This window comes from Cuculus canorus, chromosome 3 (genome assembly GCF_017976375.1).
Source record: "Cuculus canorus isolate bCucCan1 chromosome 3, bCucCan1.pri, whole genome shotgun sequence".
In the NCBI taxonomy this organism is placed as follows: domain Eukaryota; kingdom Metazoa; phylum Chordata; class Aves; order Cuculiformes; family Cuculidae; genus Cuculus; species Cuculus canorus.
This window is the reverse complement of record NC_071403.1, coordinates 99,216,383-99,234,849: the sequence shown is the minus strand read 5'-3', so window position 1 is coordinate 99,234,849 and position 18,467 is coordinate 99,216,383. Positions and strand designations below refer to the sequence as shown.

Here is an 18,467-nt window from a genome sequence, read left to right as displayed (position 1 = left end):
ATTCAGGCTGTGAAATGGCTTCAAACTGCAAACTCTCCCTGAAATCAGGTTTAGTTTATCTAAAAGTAGTAAACAGAAAGTGTTTAATCTAAAGAAGTGTTTAGTCTAAAGAAACGATTGATTTTAGTGGGTGCTTTTTGCAATTGCAGCTAGTGGTAAAATACAAAAGTGACAGAACACTTGGCTGTGGAGCGGTGGGTGGAGATGAACACAGGCAAAGGGTACTGGTTGCAAAGGGGAAAGACACTGTAAACCCATTGAGATACTTTGACCACCTTGCATTTGGTGTTTATTTGCAAGAAAAAGGGTATGAATTGTCCTGGTAGCTCCTTGCATCGCTGATGCAGAGTGTTTTTCAGCTGCCTTGAGCAAATCTGGCTTGCACTGAAATGAGTGCATTGCCAGTTTTGAGACTTTAATGCCAGAGAATTTCTGGAGGCTTTAACTCTGCAAACAGCTTGTGCACAGCAGTCCACATCCAGCTGATCATGACTAGCCCTCTGGTGGGTGTTGCAGCTGCCACAGATTAGCTGGTGGTTCTCGCTGACCTGTTTCAGTAAAACAAGAGTAAGATTTGCTCAACTTAAATAGCAGGGTTCTGCTAACCTAACTCATGTGACTGCAGGGAGTGGAGAGTTTGCTCTAATTAGAAGCCTGGCTGGGAGGTTTGAAGCTGTCAAACTTCAGCAGGATGCAGTGCTTAGCAAGTGGTAGGCATGGTAACATCTACCACTGGCACTGCTGTGTTGAGAAAGCAACCAGGCAACCTCTATGCCATTCCATATCAAAAGCGAGTGTAGGTCTAGGCAACAGCAGAGTTAAAAAAACTGTTCTTAGAACTGTTTTTAGAGACAACGAGACAGCTGTAGTCCTTTGGGATAATAAAATCAAAGGCAAGCATGTGCAAATCTTGGGGAAGATGGTCTTGAGTAAGGAAATGAGTTGGAAGAACTTGCTTTTCAAAAAACCCTTTCTGCCATAAAAGCTGTTGCTGTTTACATTCCCCTTAGTCAAAAACACATCTTACCAATTGCACGTGAGTGGATGAGGGAAGGGGGAAAATAACAATAATAATAAAGAACAGATCTTCTGAACAGCTTCTAATTCCTCTGAATATAATGGCCCCAACAAATGTCATCATTTTTCTTTGGAACTTGTTTGTTACTGGTGGATTTGCAGAGACAGCGGTTGTCTGCCATGATGCTGCTGTTTGTAAAACAAAGTGCATGAGCTTATTAGAGCTCAGGAAATGTCTGATGGCTTTGAGTTTGGCACTTTCTGTGATAGCGTAGGATGCTTGTTTATCTAGAGGAGAAAAAAAATCCACAAGACAATGAAGCTTTGTGGCTAATTAAAATCCAAAGGAATATTTGAGCTCTTTTGGGGAGATACAGTCATCTGGCTAGTGAGATTAAACTTTGGAAACAGAAAAGAAATATGTGGCAGGTAGTATTCCAAGTGTTCAAAACAGAGATGAAAAACTCATTAATGCTGTTCTATGACTATGCAGTTAGCCCTTTCTTTGCCCTTGAGTTTACCTTGGCTAGGGCACTTGCAGTTAAATGGCAATGTGAAAATTACTGGAAAACATTAACATTAACTTGTTATTGTAAGCTGACATCATGCTGAGCCTGATGGGAAGTAAAAATTTATAAATAGCTTGTCCATATGCGTAAGGCAAAATCTGCTGAGTTTCAGCAGTAGCATGATTCATGTATGTGCTGTAGTTTAAGTTTCATCATGAGTTATCTATGTTTTGATGAACTTCATAGGTTCAAAATGTATATGATACCAGTAGAAAACTTCAGGAAGATTGGTGGTCAGAAACTGATGAACTCTGAAGAAATACTGTCTATATTTTCTGTGCATTTTTGGTCATGCAGCCTACGTCTTACTGACACATATGTATTCTTCCCACTGTTTTCCCTGGAGAGCAAAGTGCTTTCAAAAAAGTATAGTTAAAGCATAATTAGGTCATTTTTTTTGGTCCCCACATAAAATCTCATGCATATGCTTACTTTCTGTGAACTGGAACTTAAAGGATCTGAATTAAGTCTGTCTCTGGGATGCATGCCCTGTAGATTTTAATTAAATCACTTTAATCTCTCCGTTTCCTCACTTGCAAGACTTTCTTCTATAAAAATAGGTTCAGAATATGGGGGAGTGGGTACAATAGGAGACTACAAAAATTGAGAAGCAGTATGCCATTTGGCAAGTAAAAACTTTGTTTCTTCATCATTTATGGAAAGAAGGATGATGTATGTTTTGGGAAAACAGTCTTGTCTTGTCTCAGAGGATTTTTCTTGTTGGAAAGTGGCTGTATCCACATCCTCCTGTACCTGTAGTACAGTGGGACTGTTTGTCTGAGGATTCTTTTCTCTCTCATGATACAGCTTACTGTGTTCCTTTTACATGAATTACTTTATAGATGTTACTGTAACTGAAAAAGAAAGTGCTGTTATCCTATGTACTGCTTTTGTAAAGCTGAACTACTCATTATTGGTGTTTACAGTTGGCATTCAGTTTGAGTTATCTACAGGTTAAGCCCATTCATTAGCTGTGTTTTCTAGACATAAAGTTACTTTTATTGCATGCTTCGGTTTTTTTATTGCATATTCCTTTCCCATAGGGATAATTTTGACAAATTTTTGTGAGTTCTACCTACATTCAGCTTTGTTCCTTTACAATGGAGGAGTGTGGCATTTGAGTTCAGGAGTAGGCACCAACATGGTGTTTGATGGATATGTAATAGTTGTAAGCACTAATGTCTCTGTTGTTGCCAGCAAATAATTGTGTGAGAATTTCTTTAAGCAAAGGACATCTTCACTGTTATTTGCACTGGAAGAGAGGTACAGCAATCTCTGCCATGGAAAATTGAGCAGTCTTATACCAAGTTCAACAGGCTTTATAATGTTGGCTTAGAGTTCAGACAGAAGAGTGCAATTGGCAATATTAAGTTCCTCAGATGTAAATGGAGCCATTAAAAGTGACAGTGTACTTGTAAACGTAGCAAAGGAAGAGGAGGGTCATCCTCATACAGAGACATGTACAGTTGCAGATTAAGACTGACAATGAGTGAATGGGGTAAAGCTTTTGAAAGATGTAATATGGCCCTGAAAAACACCACTTTCTTTTTTTCACGGGTGTGGCTACCTGACATTTAATTTGGCAAATTATTCCTCAGACTTTAAAAATACTGAACCTTTTTAATTTGTTAGAAAGAGAGACCTGTATATGTATTTTCTGTTCTATACATTTAAAATCATTAGCTGAGAGAAGAAAATGGTTTTCTGAAGCTGCACGTTTTACTTCACTTTATGCTATAATATGCGTTTAAGAAAGAAAAGTATCATATTGGTATCACTTACTTGTAATTATTTTCTCAGCTTGTGTGTTAATGCAGACATTCCTAAAGCAGAAGATCACCTCTGCTGAAACCAGCAAAGCTCTGGGGTCAAGTAGCGCTGCACTTCTGAGCACTTTTTATAAACGTGTTCATACTGACCGTGTCTCTTATGTGTCACCTTTTTAGTGTCAGTGGGGTAGCTGTATCCCTTAATATTCTTCCTACTTGTAAATACCATTCAGTAAACAAGGATGTGTACCTTGGTCTCGTATTTGCATTTTGTCTCCTTCATACATGGGTGTGCAGGATACCTGTGTTACAAGGAAGTAGTTTGGGAAAGAATTGTTCAAAATTATTTAACCACCACCATCCAAAAAAAAAAAAAAAAGAAAAAGAAAAAAAACATGCTTAAAGGAGAGGGAAAGATTTATATCCTTTGGAGGTAGCTTGATTAAGACAGTGAAAGGTGGGATTTTATCATGGGAGGGTATTGACTTGGTAGAGAAGACTTCATTGTTTGTTCCTATCAGTACAGGCTGAGCACAATTTTTAACTACTTCCAACACAGTCTGGTGTATTCTTTTCTCTAGATTTTCAGATTTTGATGACATACTGCTGGGAAGATAATAGATGTGTTTGGGGAGAGTGGAAATGCTACCAGCTCCACAGTATCCTCTTTCACCTCTAGTCAGAATGACTGTAGGAAGGATGGATGTAAGACCCTTACTTGTCCATCAGCTTTGCCTTTTCTTAGCACCATCTTCTGCCTGGGGTTTTCTGTGTTCTCATCAGCCAGTCTGTAAGGCTTTTGGTTGGGCTTCTCTGCCCAGCACAGGTACCTGTGGTTCTAAACCGTACGATAGCTTAAAAAGTATCTTAAATCCTAATGGTAAAAATGCCCTAATAATTATGAATTCAGACCCGGCATCAGGTTTCTGTGCAAACAGGCAAACTGTGTACTTTTTAAGAGAAAATTCAGCTAGGACTTTCAAGTAAATAACACTACTGAATATAATGTTAGCTGGCAGCAAACTTCTCATCTTTTTGTTCTCTGCTAATACAGAAATTGAGTTGCGTACACAAATTTTAAGCTAGAATCCAGTTTAACCCTCACTAAAATAGGAAGGAAAACCTGAAGAAAAACAAAAATGGTGTTGCAAATAATATTACAAGAACGCTGATCTGTGAAAATTCACATTCATTGGCTTCTTAAGACGAAAGCAGGGATCTATCTTCAATTCTAAGAACATTTTTAATAATGGATGCTTTATGGTATGGATCTATAACTGAGAAGACATCTACTTTGCTGTTTTTCAGCATTTTGTACCTTTCATTAGTTATGGCACATTCATAGCTTTCAGATTATTAAACAGCTGTGTTATTCTTGCTCAGTTGTGCAGAGTTAACTGGTATTGTAGTTTTGTTCAAACTTCAGACACTTTTGTACCTTATTTTACAACTTCTTAATTCAATCAAAACATGCTTGCCTGCATTTTAATTAAAACAACTTGATTCTTTTATAAACCTGGCTTTATGAATTTTGATGGATGTATTGGGAAGAAGGATTTAAAGACTTTACTTTCTCATGAATAATAAACCAAAACTGTGTAATTAAATGATGAAATGTGCTGACAAAACAAAGCTGAAATTATGGAAAAATTGAATTGTGAACCAACTGTCGCTTTAAAGGAAGAATAAATTTTTATACAGTTCTCAGAAAAATATTTTTAAAGGGAACTATTGCAACTTCAGGCTGAGTTTAATAATTTATGCAAAGACCAAATTTGAGGAAGTAAATAATATTCTTACATGGTACTCATATATGACAATCGTATAATTTATATTTGGCAGAAATAGTCATCTGATCTGTTAGTTGTGCAATTACCATCATGAAATTAAAGATTTCAAAGAAAGGAGGTGGTAGGAACAAAGGGTGATGCCTATACTAATCTGATATACATAGATCATCCAGGACTATGAGAACAATGTACTCAAAGATGGCTTTTCTAACACTTCATATTTGGTTGGGTATGGCAAGAGAATTGTTGGATATTTGAAATTCCTCTTCAATTAATTGTCATTTAACTGTGGAAATAAATTCTGAATATTTACTCTGCACCCCACCCCCCAAAATACCACCTTCTCTCTGTTTTTCTCATAATTAAATATCTCAGATGAAGAAAAGCCTTAGTATTTGTAGTAGAGTTGATCTGTCACAATGTTCCTAAACCTCACCATGGCAAAGGAGGAATCATACACTGTGAGACCACAGTGCCACGAATACTGTCTGGTGCAACATATTTGTGTGCTGTGGTTCTGTACTAATTTTAAAGTATTACCCTGCAAATCACATAGCTGCTTTTGTTTGGGAGAGTACCGTGAACAGCAGGGACTGTGGTCATACCATACTTGCTGGTGATAATTATTACTTTTTTTTTTTCCACAAATACGAATTTTTACAGACCAGGATGATATCAAAAGGTAACCAGGTAGTTATGAACTCTCCCATCTATTTTTATATATATATCTTCTTGGAATATCAGAGGGAGTTGGTTGACGTTTTTAGTTCCATTGTAAGGATCACACTGGCACTTTTCATCTTTAAGAAAAAAAGGATTTTTAGGACTTGTTTTTTCCCTAGAGGCAATTATTGTAACTTTGAACATTTTATCATCCTAATAAAAGTGCCTTCACCTGTCACAGCAGCTTGCCAGTTTTTATCTACATGGTCATAATAAAACAATGAGAAATTTGGTCTCTCTTTCAGAATACAGAGATAGCTTAGCAATTGTATTTATCATACAGGAAGAATAAAATTTTATCTGCCTTTAAATGAGAGAAGAAAAGAAAATAATGTTGGAGATTTTCTCACTAGTGTCTTATTACTCAGGCAAAAGCTTTTGATGGAACATTTCTGAAAAAATATTTAGTTTAGTGTGGTAATCCCCCTACTACTGCCATTTTGCAAACACCCTTTTTTGTCTTTCGTTTTTCCTTCAACCTCCACAGCTTGGCGAGTGGCATGTTTTTCCAAGCTTAGTATTTAAGTATTTACACATGAGTATTTACACATTGTTTTCTTTCAGCTGGTAAAACATTCTTTGTATTTTTTTAGGGAGCTGAATGATCTATGCTGAGAATGTACAGTTTAAGGTGATGTCAGTTTGCTTTTTTTTTTTTTTTCCCCCAAGAAACACTGAAATGAACACTGGGAACATTGTTTCAGTCTTACACTTAGGAATGTGAATATTTGTACTGTATACTTAATTTCATCCAAACATAGCTGAAGGCATGCATGCAGAAGTTTTTATTGTTTCAGGTCAGCTTAAGGGGAGAAAAGTTTAACTTTGCTACTTCACTGAGAGGTTTGCAATTATATAATCTTCAACATGGTTTTGGAAAGTCATTATTTTAAAAAGGCACTTTGTTCAGCAGCATATTTAAGGCAGTGTGTTCTTTTAAATACAAAATGTGCTCATGCACACCAAGTATCCACCTGATAATTATTTGATGTCTGAAGTTAAAAGTTTGTTGTAAATTTCAGAAACTATAGATCCTCCTATAAAATTAATGCTAATGCTACAAAATGTTAATTTGTTAGACAGCAAGGGTGTCACAATAGATCGACTTTGTGGCTATTAAAAGGTTGTATTGTATTTGCAGTGTCTTTGTGTGTATGCAGGAGAACTCTTGGCATTAAAAAAATTTAGTCACTTTCTAAATATTATGTTTTAGACAAGTTTTCATACCATAGCATTGATGTCTAATGATTTAAACATTTCCTTTTTTAAAAAAATAAAAAGTGATGTGATTTTTTTTTTCGCTTGATTATCCAAAATGAACACTTGGAAAATAGCAGATGTTACATCTTAAAGTCTGTTTGGGTACAAAAAACCCACTCAGCTTTCCTGTCATGACATAGAAGTCTCTCAAGTGTTGCATCTCAAAGTCTGCCATTTGGTAGGGGTTGGATGTGACCAGGACAGAAGGAGGTGCGTGCTGGTTGACCAGCAGGGAACCAAGCTAGCTGTTTCTTATTTGCCTCTTCCATTCCCTGCCCTCTTCCACTTTTCCCCCTTTTCTTGAGGCTTCTGCAACTGAAAAACAAGGATGAAGTGTTGACTATGCCAAGGAAAGGAGGGAATGTACTGAAAGCTGGGAATGGATGGAGAGCATAACAATTTCCATTCATTGGCATTCTGAGTCCTTTTTATTGCTATGCTATTCTGAACTAAGAAGTCCTTCCTTGCTAATGGTTTTACCTGCAGCAGGTTAGGACATGCTGTCTCAGAGTTAGTGAAACCTTATGGGTCACAAGGTCTCAGGAGGGTCAGTCACTGGATGCTGCTCCCCATTATGTATCCAAGCATCTGGACGTCCCATGACTTGCGCTGTTTTAATAACTCTTGCCCAGGTTGATGGGCAGTCTGTAGAGTCCTGCTGGTGTATTAGCCTGACTCTTGAACAGCCTGTAGGGCGAAGGAAAAGATTTGTGAGCATCCAGCAACTTGCCATCTTTAATGCAGGATTCCACAGGACTGTGTACAATACCTTGGGTATTGTCTTTAGTCCTATTAGAAAAGGTTCACAACATCTCAAAAATGCTTTCAGGCTGCTTTCTTGGTGCTTTGTTCATGTCAAATTAAAAGATGATCGCTGTGATCCTGTAAGTTTTCACAAACCTCTCTCTAGGGGCAGTGCAAATCTCTTGTAAAACTAACTGTAAAAAAGGAAAACTAATTTTATCTGTTGCCTTAGTGTAATTAAAAAAAACAATCTCACATACAAAAGTAACACCATGACTTCATTGCATTTACATGCAAGTGAGGAATTTATCAAAGGATTTTAAATATAGTAGTATTTTGGACTTGAGGAGAGCCACATCCAGACGTCCTGGAAAGTGTGCGTATTTTATTATCTATATCAAAGCGTCTCATAAAACTTGCTACCTGCCCATGCAAACGTTGCTTGACTTGTTCTCTCATATGATGGAAGCTGCAGCAGTATAACTATAAGCCAAACAATGACTTGTCACACATGATGGAAGTGAAGAACTATTGGAGTTAACTCTCACAGATTGCTTGTTTGGTTTCCTCCACTTTTTAGTTTACATAAAATCAGGCTTTGAATAAAACATGTGGACATTAATTACAATTTCAAATTTAGTTTAGGCATTTTAAAATCTTATGCTGAAAAAATAATTCCTTTGTGGGGAAAGTTTTCTAGGTCTCTAAAATTTGGTGAGAGGACCTGAAGAAATGAGGTCTCTCAGTGAAATAATGAGAAAATCACTGTTTTGCATATGTCAAAATTTGGACCAGGGTAAACTGTAGTAGTTGAACATTGGGTTTGGTGAATGCCAACATTTTTCAAGACTGAATCAAACTCTTAGAGGTTGCACCTTCTAATTCTACTGCCTAAATATGGGTTGTGCCCTCTGATTTTTACCTTCTGAATGGTATAGAAAGGATAAGGTTCATATAGATACTGAATTGCAGAGGAGTTTTGGTTGCATTTGCAGTACTGAATTTCCTACCTGGACTACTTCAATTCCACAAGTTTGACCTACTTAGTATGCACAGTTCTCCCTCTCTCAAGACCTTTTGCTTGAACTATCAAACTACTTAGGTTTCCTTTGTGCTTAGGAGGGAGGCACTCTGGGGGTTGTTTTCAAAGCTGAAGAGATTAACTTAATTTAAGCTTCTAGGAAAAATGTGATAACCTCTTCATAACTGTGGAACAGATTTTATATTATTGCTTAGAGGTAAATCCCTTCTTGTTCCTGGAAATGAATACAAGCACAGAAGACTAAAATGAGGAAGGTTAAGGCACCAAATGATTTTCAATTAGCAAAGGATATGAAAAGCAATAAGAAGAGCTTCTGCATATGCAGTATTTTTCTTTTTCATCCCTTTTCTTCTGTCAAGTCCATTATTTAACAGAAATTGAGGGTGAGCCACAAAGAGAAGTTAGTATTAGTGGCAACTTTATGCATTGGTTTTCATGAAAAAGGTTAAATTTTGAGTCAATACTTATATAAACTGTTCTAATAAGCAGACAGGTGCACAGGCAAGATCAAGCTAAAAAAGAAGATTCAAGGTGCAGATCTCTGGTAACACTCTTAAATGTTTGCAAGCTTGCACTTTTCAAAGCCTTTTGTAGGAAAAGATCAAGATTCAAAATGATCTTGGACAGATTGTCTGCTAACAACAAAATTATGTTCACTACAGAGGCCTTCAGAAGATATAAAAAAACCCAAACAACTATCTTTCCAAGATATCTGGTGTCTGCAGAGCACCTGCTAACACAAGGAGATGAGAGATTATTCCACTGTTTCTGTCAAAAAGACCTATTGGGATATCTTTGTTTAATATGTACCTGTACCTCACTAGAAAAGAATCTGGTCTGACTGAATGGTGTCCAAAGAACAGTTGTTTACTGTGAGGGCAGAGGTGGGAGTGGAGATGAACACCTTACCTCAAGAGCTTGGATTTTGAGGGTGAAACACTAGAAGAAGTTGCATACAGATGTCTTGGAATTTGGTTTCTTGGCTGTTTTCAGCATTAGGACAGTCAGGCATGCGTTTCATCAGAGAATGTTCAGACCCTGCTCCAGTGTTTGTATGGATTAGATAGTCTCTTGACATCTCTTCTGTTCTGTTTCCATGCTTCTTTGAAACCACTGCAGCTGTTTTTCCACTTGAATAACTTCACAAAAAATAACCCAGATGAAATTGTGTCAAGTTAATGCTATGCTGCAGTGCTTGCGTTTCCAAAACAAGCAAACAAACAAACAAAAAAATAACCCTAGGAGCAAGCAACAGCTGGAATGCAGGAAACCAAGATCTGAGATGTAAAAGTCTGGATATAAAGGTCTTTCTTTTCCCAAAGTGAAATAAAGACCTCAGCTTGACCTGTTAGTCATGAAATTGTCACTTTGCAAGTATGAAGTCCTAATATTCTCAAGTTAAGAGTGTTTCTATTTAAAATGATCATGTGTATATTTTCAGAAATGGTCTGATAACATCTCTAAAGCTTCCTAAATTCTGTACATCACATTTCAATAAAAAATAAGGGGTTTACTTTTTCACTTTGTATAGAAACCCTGTCATGTCTATCAATGTAACTTACCTGGGTAGGCAAACACAATTGCAAATTTGGAGACTGTAAGGCAGCAATGAGGGAGAGTTGGAACCCTGTTCCTCCTGTTCCAGCTTCCAAATTAAATATGTGGGTAAAAGTTAACTGAGCAAGATCTTTCCTGTTAGGCTTCAGTACAGCACCATGTACCTCCACGTTTTTCATTTAGAACTTGGATCACCTCAGTGCTCCCTGTTCATTTGCATGTGAATTGGAAAGTTAAATAAGTGGGGTGATATAGGCATCATTACTTGGGTCAAAAGTGTGTGTGGTGAACTCTCTCCCACATGCAGAGAGGATGGGTACTGCAGGGTCTGGACTTGGAGACTCCACTGTGCAGTTGGTATCTGCTTGCATATATTATCCAATATTTATTACATGTACTTATCAACTAAATGACTATACAAATTTTTAACTTGTTTTTTTCTTAATGCTTTTCTATATATTAAATACTACTCAGAAAGTATATTACCTGTTTGTAAATAGCAGAGGAAGGTCTCTAAGAACAGAAATTATTTGCTTTGTTAACTATCTGACCAGAAAGCTACAGGTCATTCTTTCTATTTTGGTATCTTGAGTTTTTCCCTTTGTGGTAGCTAGGACATATCTGCTAGACTTCTATGTGAAGCTCCAGAGGAGATAGTGGAGTTGATACACAGCCCCAATGCTGCAGCTCATTCTTCTCTGCCCTTGAAAGGGAAGGGTGAGAGCATCTCCCTTCTCTGTGAAAGCCAGCTGACCACTGTGTTTGACTGGAGCCCTGAATGAAGGATTTCAGGAGCCAGAATAATCATGCTTTTTTGTCAGCGCTTCAGAGTGGTTATGGATGATAATTCTACTGCCTTTAAAAAGCTTTTTGCTAGTTGTGTTAATTTTACAGGCCCTTCGCTGTCTCCTTAGTTGTACTTGTAGGATGCCACCAGCCCCACTCCATACAGTGGGCCAAGCTGCCAGCGTCCTCAGCGGAAAAGTTGTGTTGGCACTGGTGAGCAGATGGCACCACAAAAAGCAAAAGGTTGAAATCTGAGGGATGCTTAAGTTGGCAAGGGCCAGTACGAGTGGTGTTCATCAGACTGTTCTCTCCTGACTTCATGGAGGTTAACATCTTCCAGCACTTTCTCTGTTTTGTTTTTCAGTTACTATGAAAATTTAATTTTAAAGACCAGGCAGTGTAATGATTTCATCTGTTGTTATGCCAAATGAATACATGATTTTCCTTGAGTAATAGTTGTTTATTTTGCAGGTGCTTGTTTCCATCTTACTGGTATATCGAGGAAGAGCAGTGGCTAGAAACTCTAGTTTCAATTTTAATTTTTTTTATTTAGGTTTTTCACTTGCTGCAGTCGTACTTGGAGTCGAAACAGCCTGTTACTTCGGACTTTCAGCAGGAACTGGGTGACATCATTACATGTATAGGAACCAAACTGTGGTTGGCTAAAAGGTAAGATAAAACACAAGATATTTGTGTTCATACACGTAGGTTGCTAACATATGGAAGGCTTGACTGATGGGTTTTTAAAAATTATTTTTTATCTTGGCAAGGTGGACACCTTTATTTCCCTAGAAACGTGTAAAATTTAGATGCTCTATTGGCTCAGTTTTTTTAATAAGATGGTTTTTTATTCAAAAAGCAGTGTCTGAAAAGACTTTACCTGTGTTCATTACGTTTTTTCAGTCTTCTCTTGGTTCGTTCTCAGCTAAATTTATAGTTCAGTCATTTTTTTTAAAAAAAAAACAAACAACCTGTGAATGAAAATGCCTTCAGAAGCAGCACTTTTGAGGAAGGGATGAATGTTGCTTCTGGGCTAATGCCACACATACAGAGTTTTCATGTGGCTATTTTCTCTGACTTTAACCTTTACAAAAAAGTAGTAGAAAAATGTCATAGCAATTCTTGAAACTGTCAAAAGTATTTAGCTGCCCACAAACAATCCAAGACAGTTTCGGAAACATTTTCCTTAGGTTTCTATACAAGGATCTAAAGGATTTTCAGATGACCTTCCTTTTTTTGGAAATCTACTTCACCTCATCGATCACTTTTTTGAAAATTCCCACCAAAAAACTTTGAAAGAATTGGTTGTGGACAGACAGCACAAGTCCTTGTATAGATAAGTAACTGGGTAAATATTCCAGAGTACAGTTTGCATAATGGAGGGAGGTCAACAATGCAATCAAGCCTAGATCTCTACCTCCTTCCACAAGGAAGTGAGTGTGTGTGTGTGTTTGTATTTCATTAAAATTTAATATCGAAATACAGAGCCCGTGCTCCTTTGTGGTCATCAAAAGCAAAATCGTAAGTGGTTTGGGGAAGGGGGTTGACTGATGACTTGACGAAGATTTCTACCAGTGTTAACTGAGTTGAGGTAATCAAGTTACAGTTGATCTTTGTGAATTACGGAAGTATCTCCTGAGTGAGTGATGATATAGCGGGTAAAACTCGGCGTAAATAATGGTGAACTAATGGAAATGAATACAGCAGTCTGGACCTTACTTGGGGAAAGAGTGGTTGACTGAGCAGATTTTTTTTTTTGTTTGAAAAAAATCATCCTGCTTCTTGTTAGAGCCCAAGAGGGAAAGGGCTCTTATAACATAATACAAATAACATAAAACGAATGCAGAATGAAACAGAAAACGCAGTTATGTTTGGGTATTAATCCATGTTTTATGTTTGAATATTGTGTAAATCTCAAAGAAGATTAGAAATTAGAGCAGTAAAAAGACTGACAGTAAGTATAGAATAGTTTCTAGATGGGGAATAACTAAATATGCTGAGATTATTTTAGCTTGGAGAAGGGACAGCTAGGAGATGAGATGGAAAGCAGTCTAAATGCTTTGAGTCTCATGGAAAGAGAATGGGTAATTAGCAACTCTCCTGTGCAAGACAGCAGATTTAAAAGAAACAAAATAATGAAGATTTTTCTGTAATTTTAGTTTAGGTATGGAACTTTGTGAAACAAGATACTGTTGGCTTTAAACCTATCTGATTTTTTAACGAAGGATTGAACAGAGAGTCATGGAAGAAAAGTCCATAGGGTGTGCTAAGTATGTAGATATCTCAGTTGGCTTTAGAAATTCCTCAGCAACATTGAAGGTTGAGAGAGAGGTTTTGTCAAGTGACACAGTGCTTATCTGAGGATATGAGAGGCACTCACTATTAATCTTAAATCAATGAAAAAAATAACAGGAAAGTGGTTTGTGAATTTGAGAAAATGGAAAATTAATTCTAAACACCTGTCTTCAGCTACAGCCTTGTGTTAGTTCTGTGAAGTTCTTGATGATGTTCTTTCAACTACGTAGCTCCTTTGTACTGTGGAACAAACTTCTCTGAGAAACCTGAATTACAAAGTTTTGGATTGCATTAGTAGCTCTTAAAAATGAGGCTCAATTGTCATGTATATATATCTGTAAGAAAGACTCTTTTTCTTCAGCTGTTTGCTGAGATGTGCATATTTTATTTGTTTGGTTTGGTTTGGTTTTTTTTAATTACCTTTTCAGGCCCAGAATGTAATTTCCTTTCATCAGAATATATTGGTGTAGAATAGCACAAGAAACTATTGCATGTTCCCTGTAATATACTAATCTCTTCTCCCTCCTACTCTGTCTGATCTGATTTTGCTTTAGAGAATTTTGCTTACATTCCCTGAAATGCATTTTATACAACATTCACTTTTTGAACTGCTATTTTCTGTCTGTTGTGAAGGTAGTTTTCTGGTGTTAATGGGACATGGTTGCTTTTTCCCTTTTGTATTGTATCTTAGAATATCAGAAGAAAAAGATCTTTCCTCTGCCTTCCTTGTCTTTTTTTACATCTTCAAAATGCTAACTTTTTTGAGTATTCAGAAGCAGTATTTCCATTTTTTGATGTTTTCATGAATGCCACCTACCTCCCATCCACTTCTCAAGGTGACATTTGAAACTTTTTACTTTACTCGCAAGTTTATACTTAATCTGGTGTTTCTTCCTTTGTTTTAGAATGCACTTTATAGCCTAAAGTGTTTTACTAAGGGCGTTGCTTCCCCCAATCCTTGCAGCACTGTTATTTTATTGTATTTTCTGCAAATATGGGAGGTGCAGGGTGTTTGAGAAGAACAGAAATAAAAAAACCACATAGAATCTGCTTTGTTGGAGAACTGAAGTGATGGAATGAAGTGACAGAAATTGATCTGGTGAGAGCTTTAAAAAAAACAATCAGTATGTCAAGCTAAGCCCTTGAAAGACTTCAAAGCTCTTTCATATGAAATGAAAAAAAAAGTACTTTTTAGCTCAACTATATACCAAGGAGTTACAAGACTAACTGTAGATGCCTCCTGCTTCATAAATACAGAAAGCTTAAAGAGCAGCCTTTGGAGCTGGTAATTTGTTACACAGAAGTCCCGGAAATATCTGTCTTGTTTAATTTGTAGCCTTTGGCATGGCAAAGTATTGGTATTGGAAAATTTGTGAAATCATGTCATTGCACAGCTTTGCTGTAGGATCCTGTCTTCCAGTGCTTTTAGTTTGATTTTTTTCCACTTTCATTCTTACTGGAGACCACAGGAGAGGGGAAAGACTTGGAGGTTCTGCCAGAAGTCAAATAATGCATTCTACTAACCTCTAGCCATGTGCCATTTCTAAGCTAAGAGCTTGTCTGCACTTGGAAAGTTTACTTCTAAGAAGGCTGCTTTCTTGAAATTAACTTGTGTGGAACAGCCTTCTATAAGACCAGTTGGCTTTGCGTTTTGCAACGAGGCACTAGTTCATCTGTAACCGATCATCTGTGACGTGTGCATTTAGCTGTACAACCCAAATATCCCGTGCTCTGTGGTGCTGCTGCCTAGCTCTCTGTTTTATGGATGGGACTGTTAAAAATACAAATAGATCCTGATGTGAGGGCACAAGATTCACACTTACACAACAAATATATGCAAAAGTTATTCCAAGCTTAAGCTGAAAACCAGATCCGCCATCCACTGAGGTATTTGCTGCTCAGTGTTCTCCAGGGTGACTCTAGGATGATCATGCCATAACTACATGAATGAGAGAAATCTCACAGGCATTTTATAATGCTACAGAGTATGTTAACTTGCCAAGTTGATGGCCGTGGACCTCGATCAAGCTTCTAGTGTCCCCTTTTCCCTCTCTGCTTTTGGCAGTGCTATGTGAGGGACAGCAGACAGATACCAGTGTTAGAACCTTCCTACAAGGGCCTTCATGCAAGGTGCATTTAGACCATCTGTGTGGAAAGCGGGAATGTGGGTTTGCTGTGCTTTCAAGACTTTGTGGCTCAAAGATTCTAACCTAAATATGCCCTTAGGAGAGACAGTGATAATTTCTAGTGAGCAAGCTATTAAAGACAAACCAGTGTTTTGTGCTCTTTACAGTGGCTGTGCGGAAGTTACCAGAGGCACATGCAGGCCTATCCAGATAGAGGTGCAAGATGCCCAAGAACCTTCTGCAACTTTGCAAGAAACCTCTGTGATTTTTGGAAGAGAGAGTTTGTTTGGGAGCTAGAAAGGGCTTTTAGTACTTTCAAAACAGTAAGAAGGCAACAACTAAGGAGAATGTGAGATCATAGAATGTCCTGAGACCTACAAGGATTGTCGAGTCCAACTTCTGTCCCTACATGGGACAACCCCATCATTCACACCATCTGTCTGAGGATGTTGTCCAAATGCTTCTGGAATGTTGTCAGGCTTGGTGCCATGACAATTTCCCTGAGAAGCCTGTTCTAGTGGTCCACCAAGCTCTGAGTGAAGAACCTGTTCCTAATACCCAACCTAAATCTCCTCTGCCATATCTTCTTGCTGTTCCCTCATTGGTCACCAGAATGAATAGATTCTCCCCTTGTGAGGAAGCAGTAGATTGCAATATCTCCTCAATCCCCTCTTCTCCAGGCTGAAAAAAATCATCCTCCTTGGCAAAGTGGTCCTTTTCTTCAGATAGTTCCGTTGCTTCTTCCTCTTTCACTGCAGCAGGATGAATCTTCTTGTCCTTCCAAGTTCATGTCTGTCTCTGGCATCTTCCTGTTTTCTAACTCTTCCACTTTTCTGTTTCTGTCTTTAGAACCTACACATTGAGAAGTGTAGTTATTTGCCTTTGTTTGTTAGTGTCTGTATGCATCATATATCTATATTCAAAAATTCCAAGTAGTTTTGATGACTGAGCCTGTCTCTATGGTAAAGTCTCTTTAGCAGACTGCAGATTGAAAAGTTAACATTCTGTCAGCTGGGCTGGAACAATAGTTCATGGGTGTGCTTTTACAAAAAAAAAAATCTCCCTTGATGTTTTTGTGTGTCCGGTCCCAGCTGAAAGCGAAGCATACCAGTATGAACAGTTACTGCACATCAGGTGCACAGTGGTAGTTTATTAATCTGCACTTTCTGACCCATGAACCTGATTTAACCTGGTTTGTCTTTGATTTTGAGGACAGAGTCATAACAGTTACATCATTGTTCATAAATATATTCTTGAAGGTACTCATTTAAATCTTACCTAATTTTAGCAGGCTAAGTCATGTTTCTGTGCTACTCCGAGTCCACTCTTTCACCAGTTTTGGTAACAGTGTCCTTAACACAGCTACAAATCTTTTATTTAGGCAATTGTTGATAAATTGTTTGGGAACATTTTCTCTGGATCCCAGTAGAGGTGTTTCAATTTCATACTGGAGTTTAAGATGTACTTTGCATAAGATAAAACATTCCTTGACTGTGGTTTATAGATATACTCCAAACTTAAATATGAACATTCAGGCAATATTAAGATTTGAATAAGACTGTTTAAGGTGTGTTCCCTCCATCAGTGCAACATTCAGAGAAGGCACAAACCACGTACAATTACAGGTTTTGGACGTAAGCCCTCACTTAGATCTGAAAATGTTTTCCAATAAACAAAGAAAGGAGTCTTAGTAGCTTGCCTCTTTATAGGTGAAACCCCTGATGTTAATTGTGTAAAATACATTAAATTTGCACATGGGATTAGTTTGACCTCTGGGTTTTTTAGGATGTTGCTAAGGAATCGCATGCAGTTCTCATTAAGTGAACAAGAAAGAGAACAGAAGATTATTTTATCAATCCAGTATGCTAAAAACTACACTAGCAAAACACAATCTTTCAGTATCATCACCAAGGACAGCCAGACCACAAATTCATTTTTCTTAATAGCAGAAACTCAGGATGATCTTGGTAGTATCACAATGAAAAAGTAATTTGTGTACCATCTTTTTGAAGTACTAAATTCTCTGCCTTTACCAGGGAACCTAACAGCAGCTTAACAATCTGGCTTTGGTGATGGTAAGAATACTTAAAATCACCACACCAACAACTTTCCCTTTGGAGAAAACTCATGCTATAATGCAGGATGAACAGATCTTATAGAATGTGTAAGTCAAGGGGACTGTGCACATGGTCATTACTCCAGAAAGATCTCAACAGCACCAAGAAGGCAAGCAGATGCGATGTTACTAGGTATTTTAATTTCTGTGCGGGTGTTCCTGAGCTTCCAGGAACTCAACCAGGATTACTTGGCAATGTAGGCTTCATTTTTATTTCTTTTTTTAAATGCTTTCCATTAAATATAGGTCTGTTGGCCGCGATGTTCACTGATGTTCTGGTTTTGTATTACATGGTTAAAAATGCTGTGGACAAAGTTTAATAATTAAATCCATTATTAATGTCTCCTCAAGACAAGAGGAGAGCACGTTAATTCAGTGCTGCAGATGGGGGCTTTGAGAGATTAAAATATGAAGGCTGCCTTCTAAACAAATATACCCTGAAAAACCTCCGTTTTTAGAATACTGCAGAATTTGAAGGCTAATAACCAAAACCATGGGAGATTTAATCTTTTAATCACTTGCTCATTGTATATGTAGGTGTGATTTCCATAAACTTTGTCGCCTCCACCAGTGAAAAATGATAATTTTCCAGATCTCTCCGCGGGTAAAATGTGGTCAGTACAAGGCCAGCTTGGCCAGCTTCATCAGGAACCATCCAAGGATGCATTTCTTG

The 18,467-nt window shown here is 37.6% G+C and overlaps 1 protein-coding gene across 1 annotated transcript in view; it reads left to right on the top strand.

Annotated features, from left to right (window-relative positions):
• Positions 1 to 18,467, top strand: part of THADA (THADA armadillo repeat containing) — a 162,944-nt gene that overhangs the window by 89,016 nt on the left and 55,461 nt on the right. Inside the window, exon 30 of the mRNA XM_054062233.1 lies at positions 11,811 to 11,926. Within this exon, the coding sequence (XP_053918208.1) occupies positions 11,811 to 11,926 (116 nt within the window). The remainder of the gene's footprint in view (positions 1 to 11,810; positions 11,927 to 18,467) is intronic.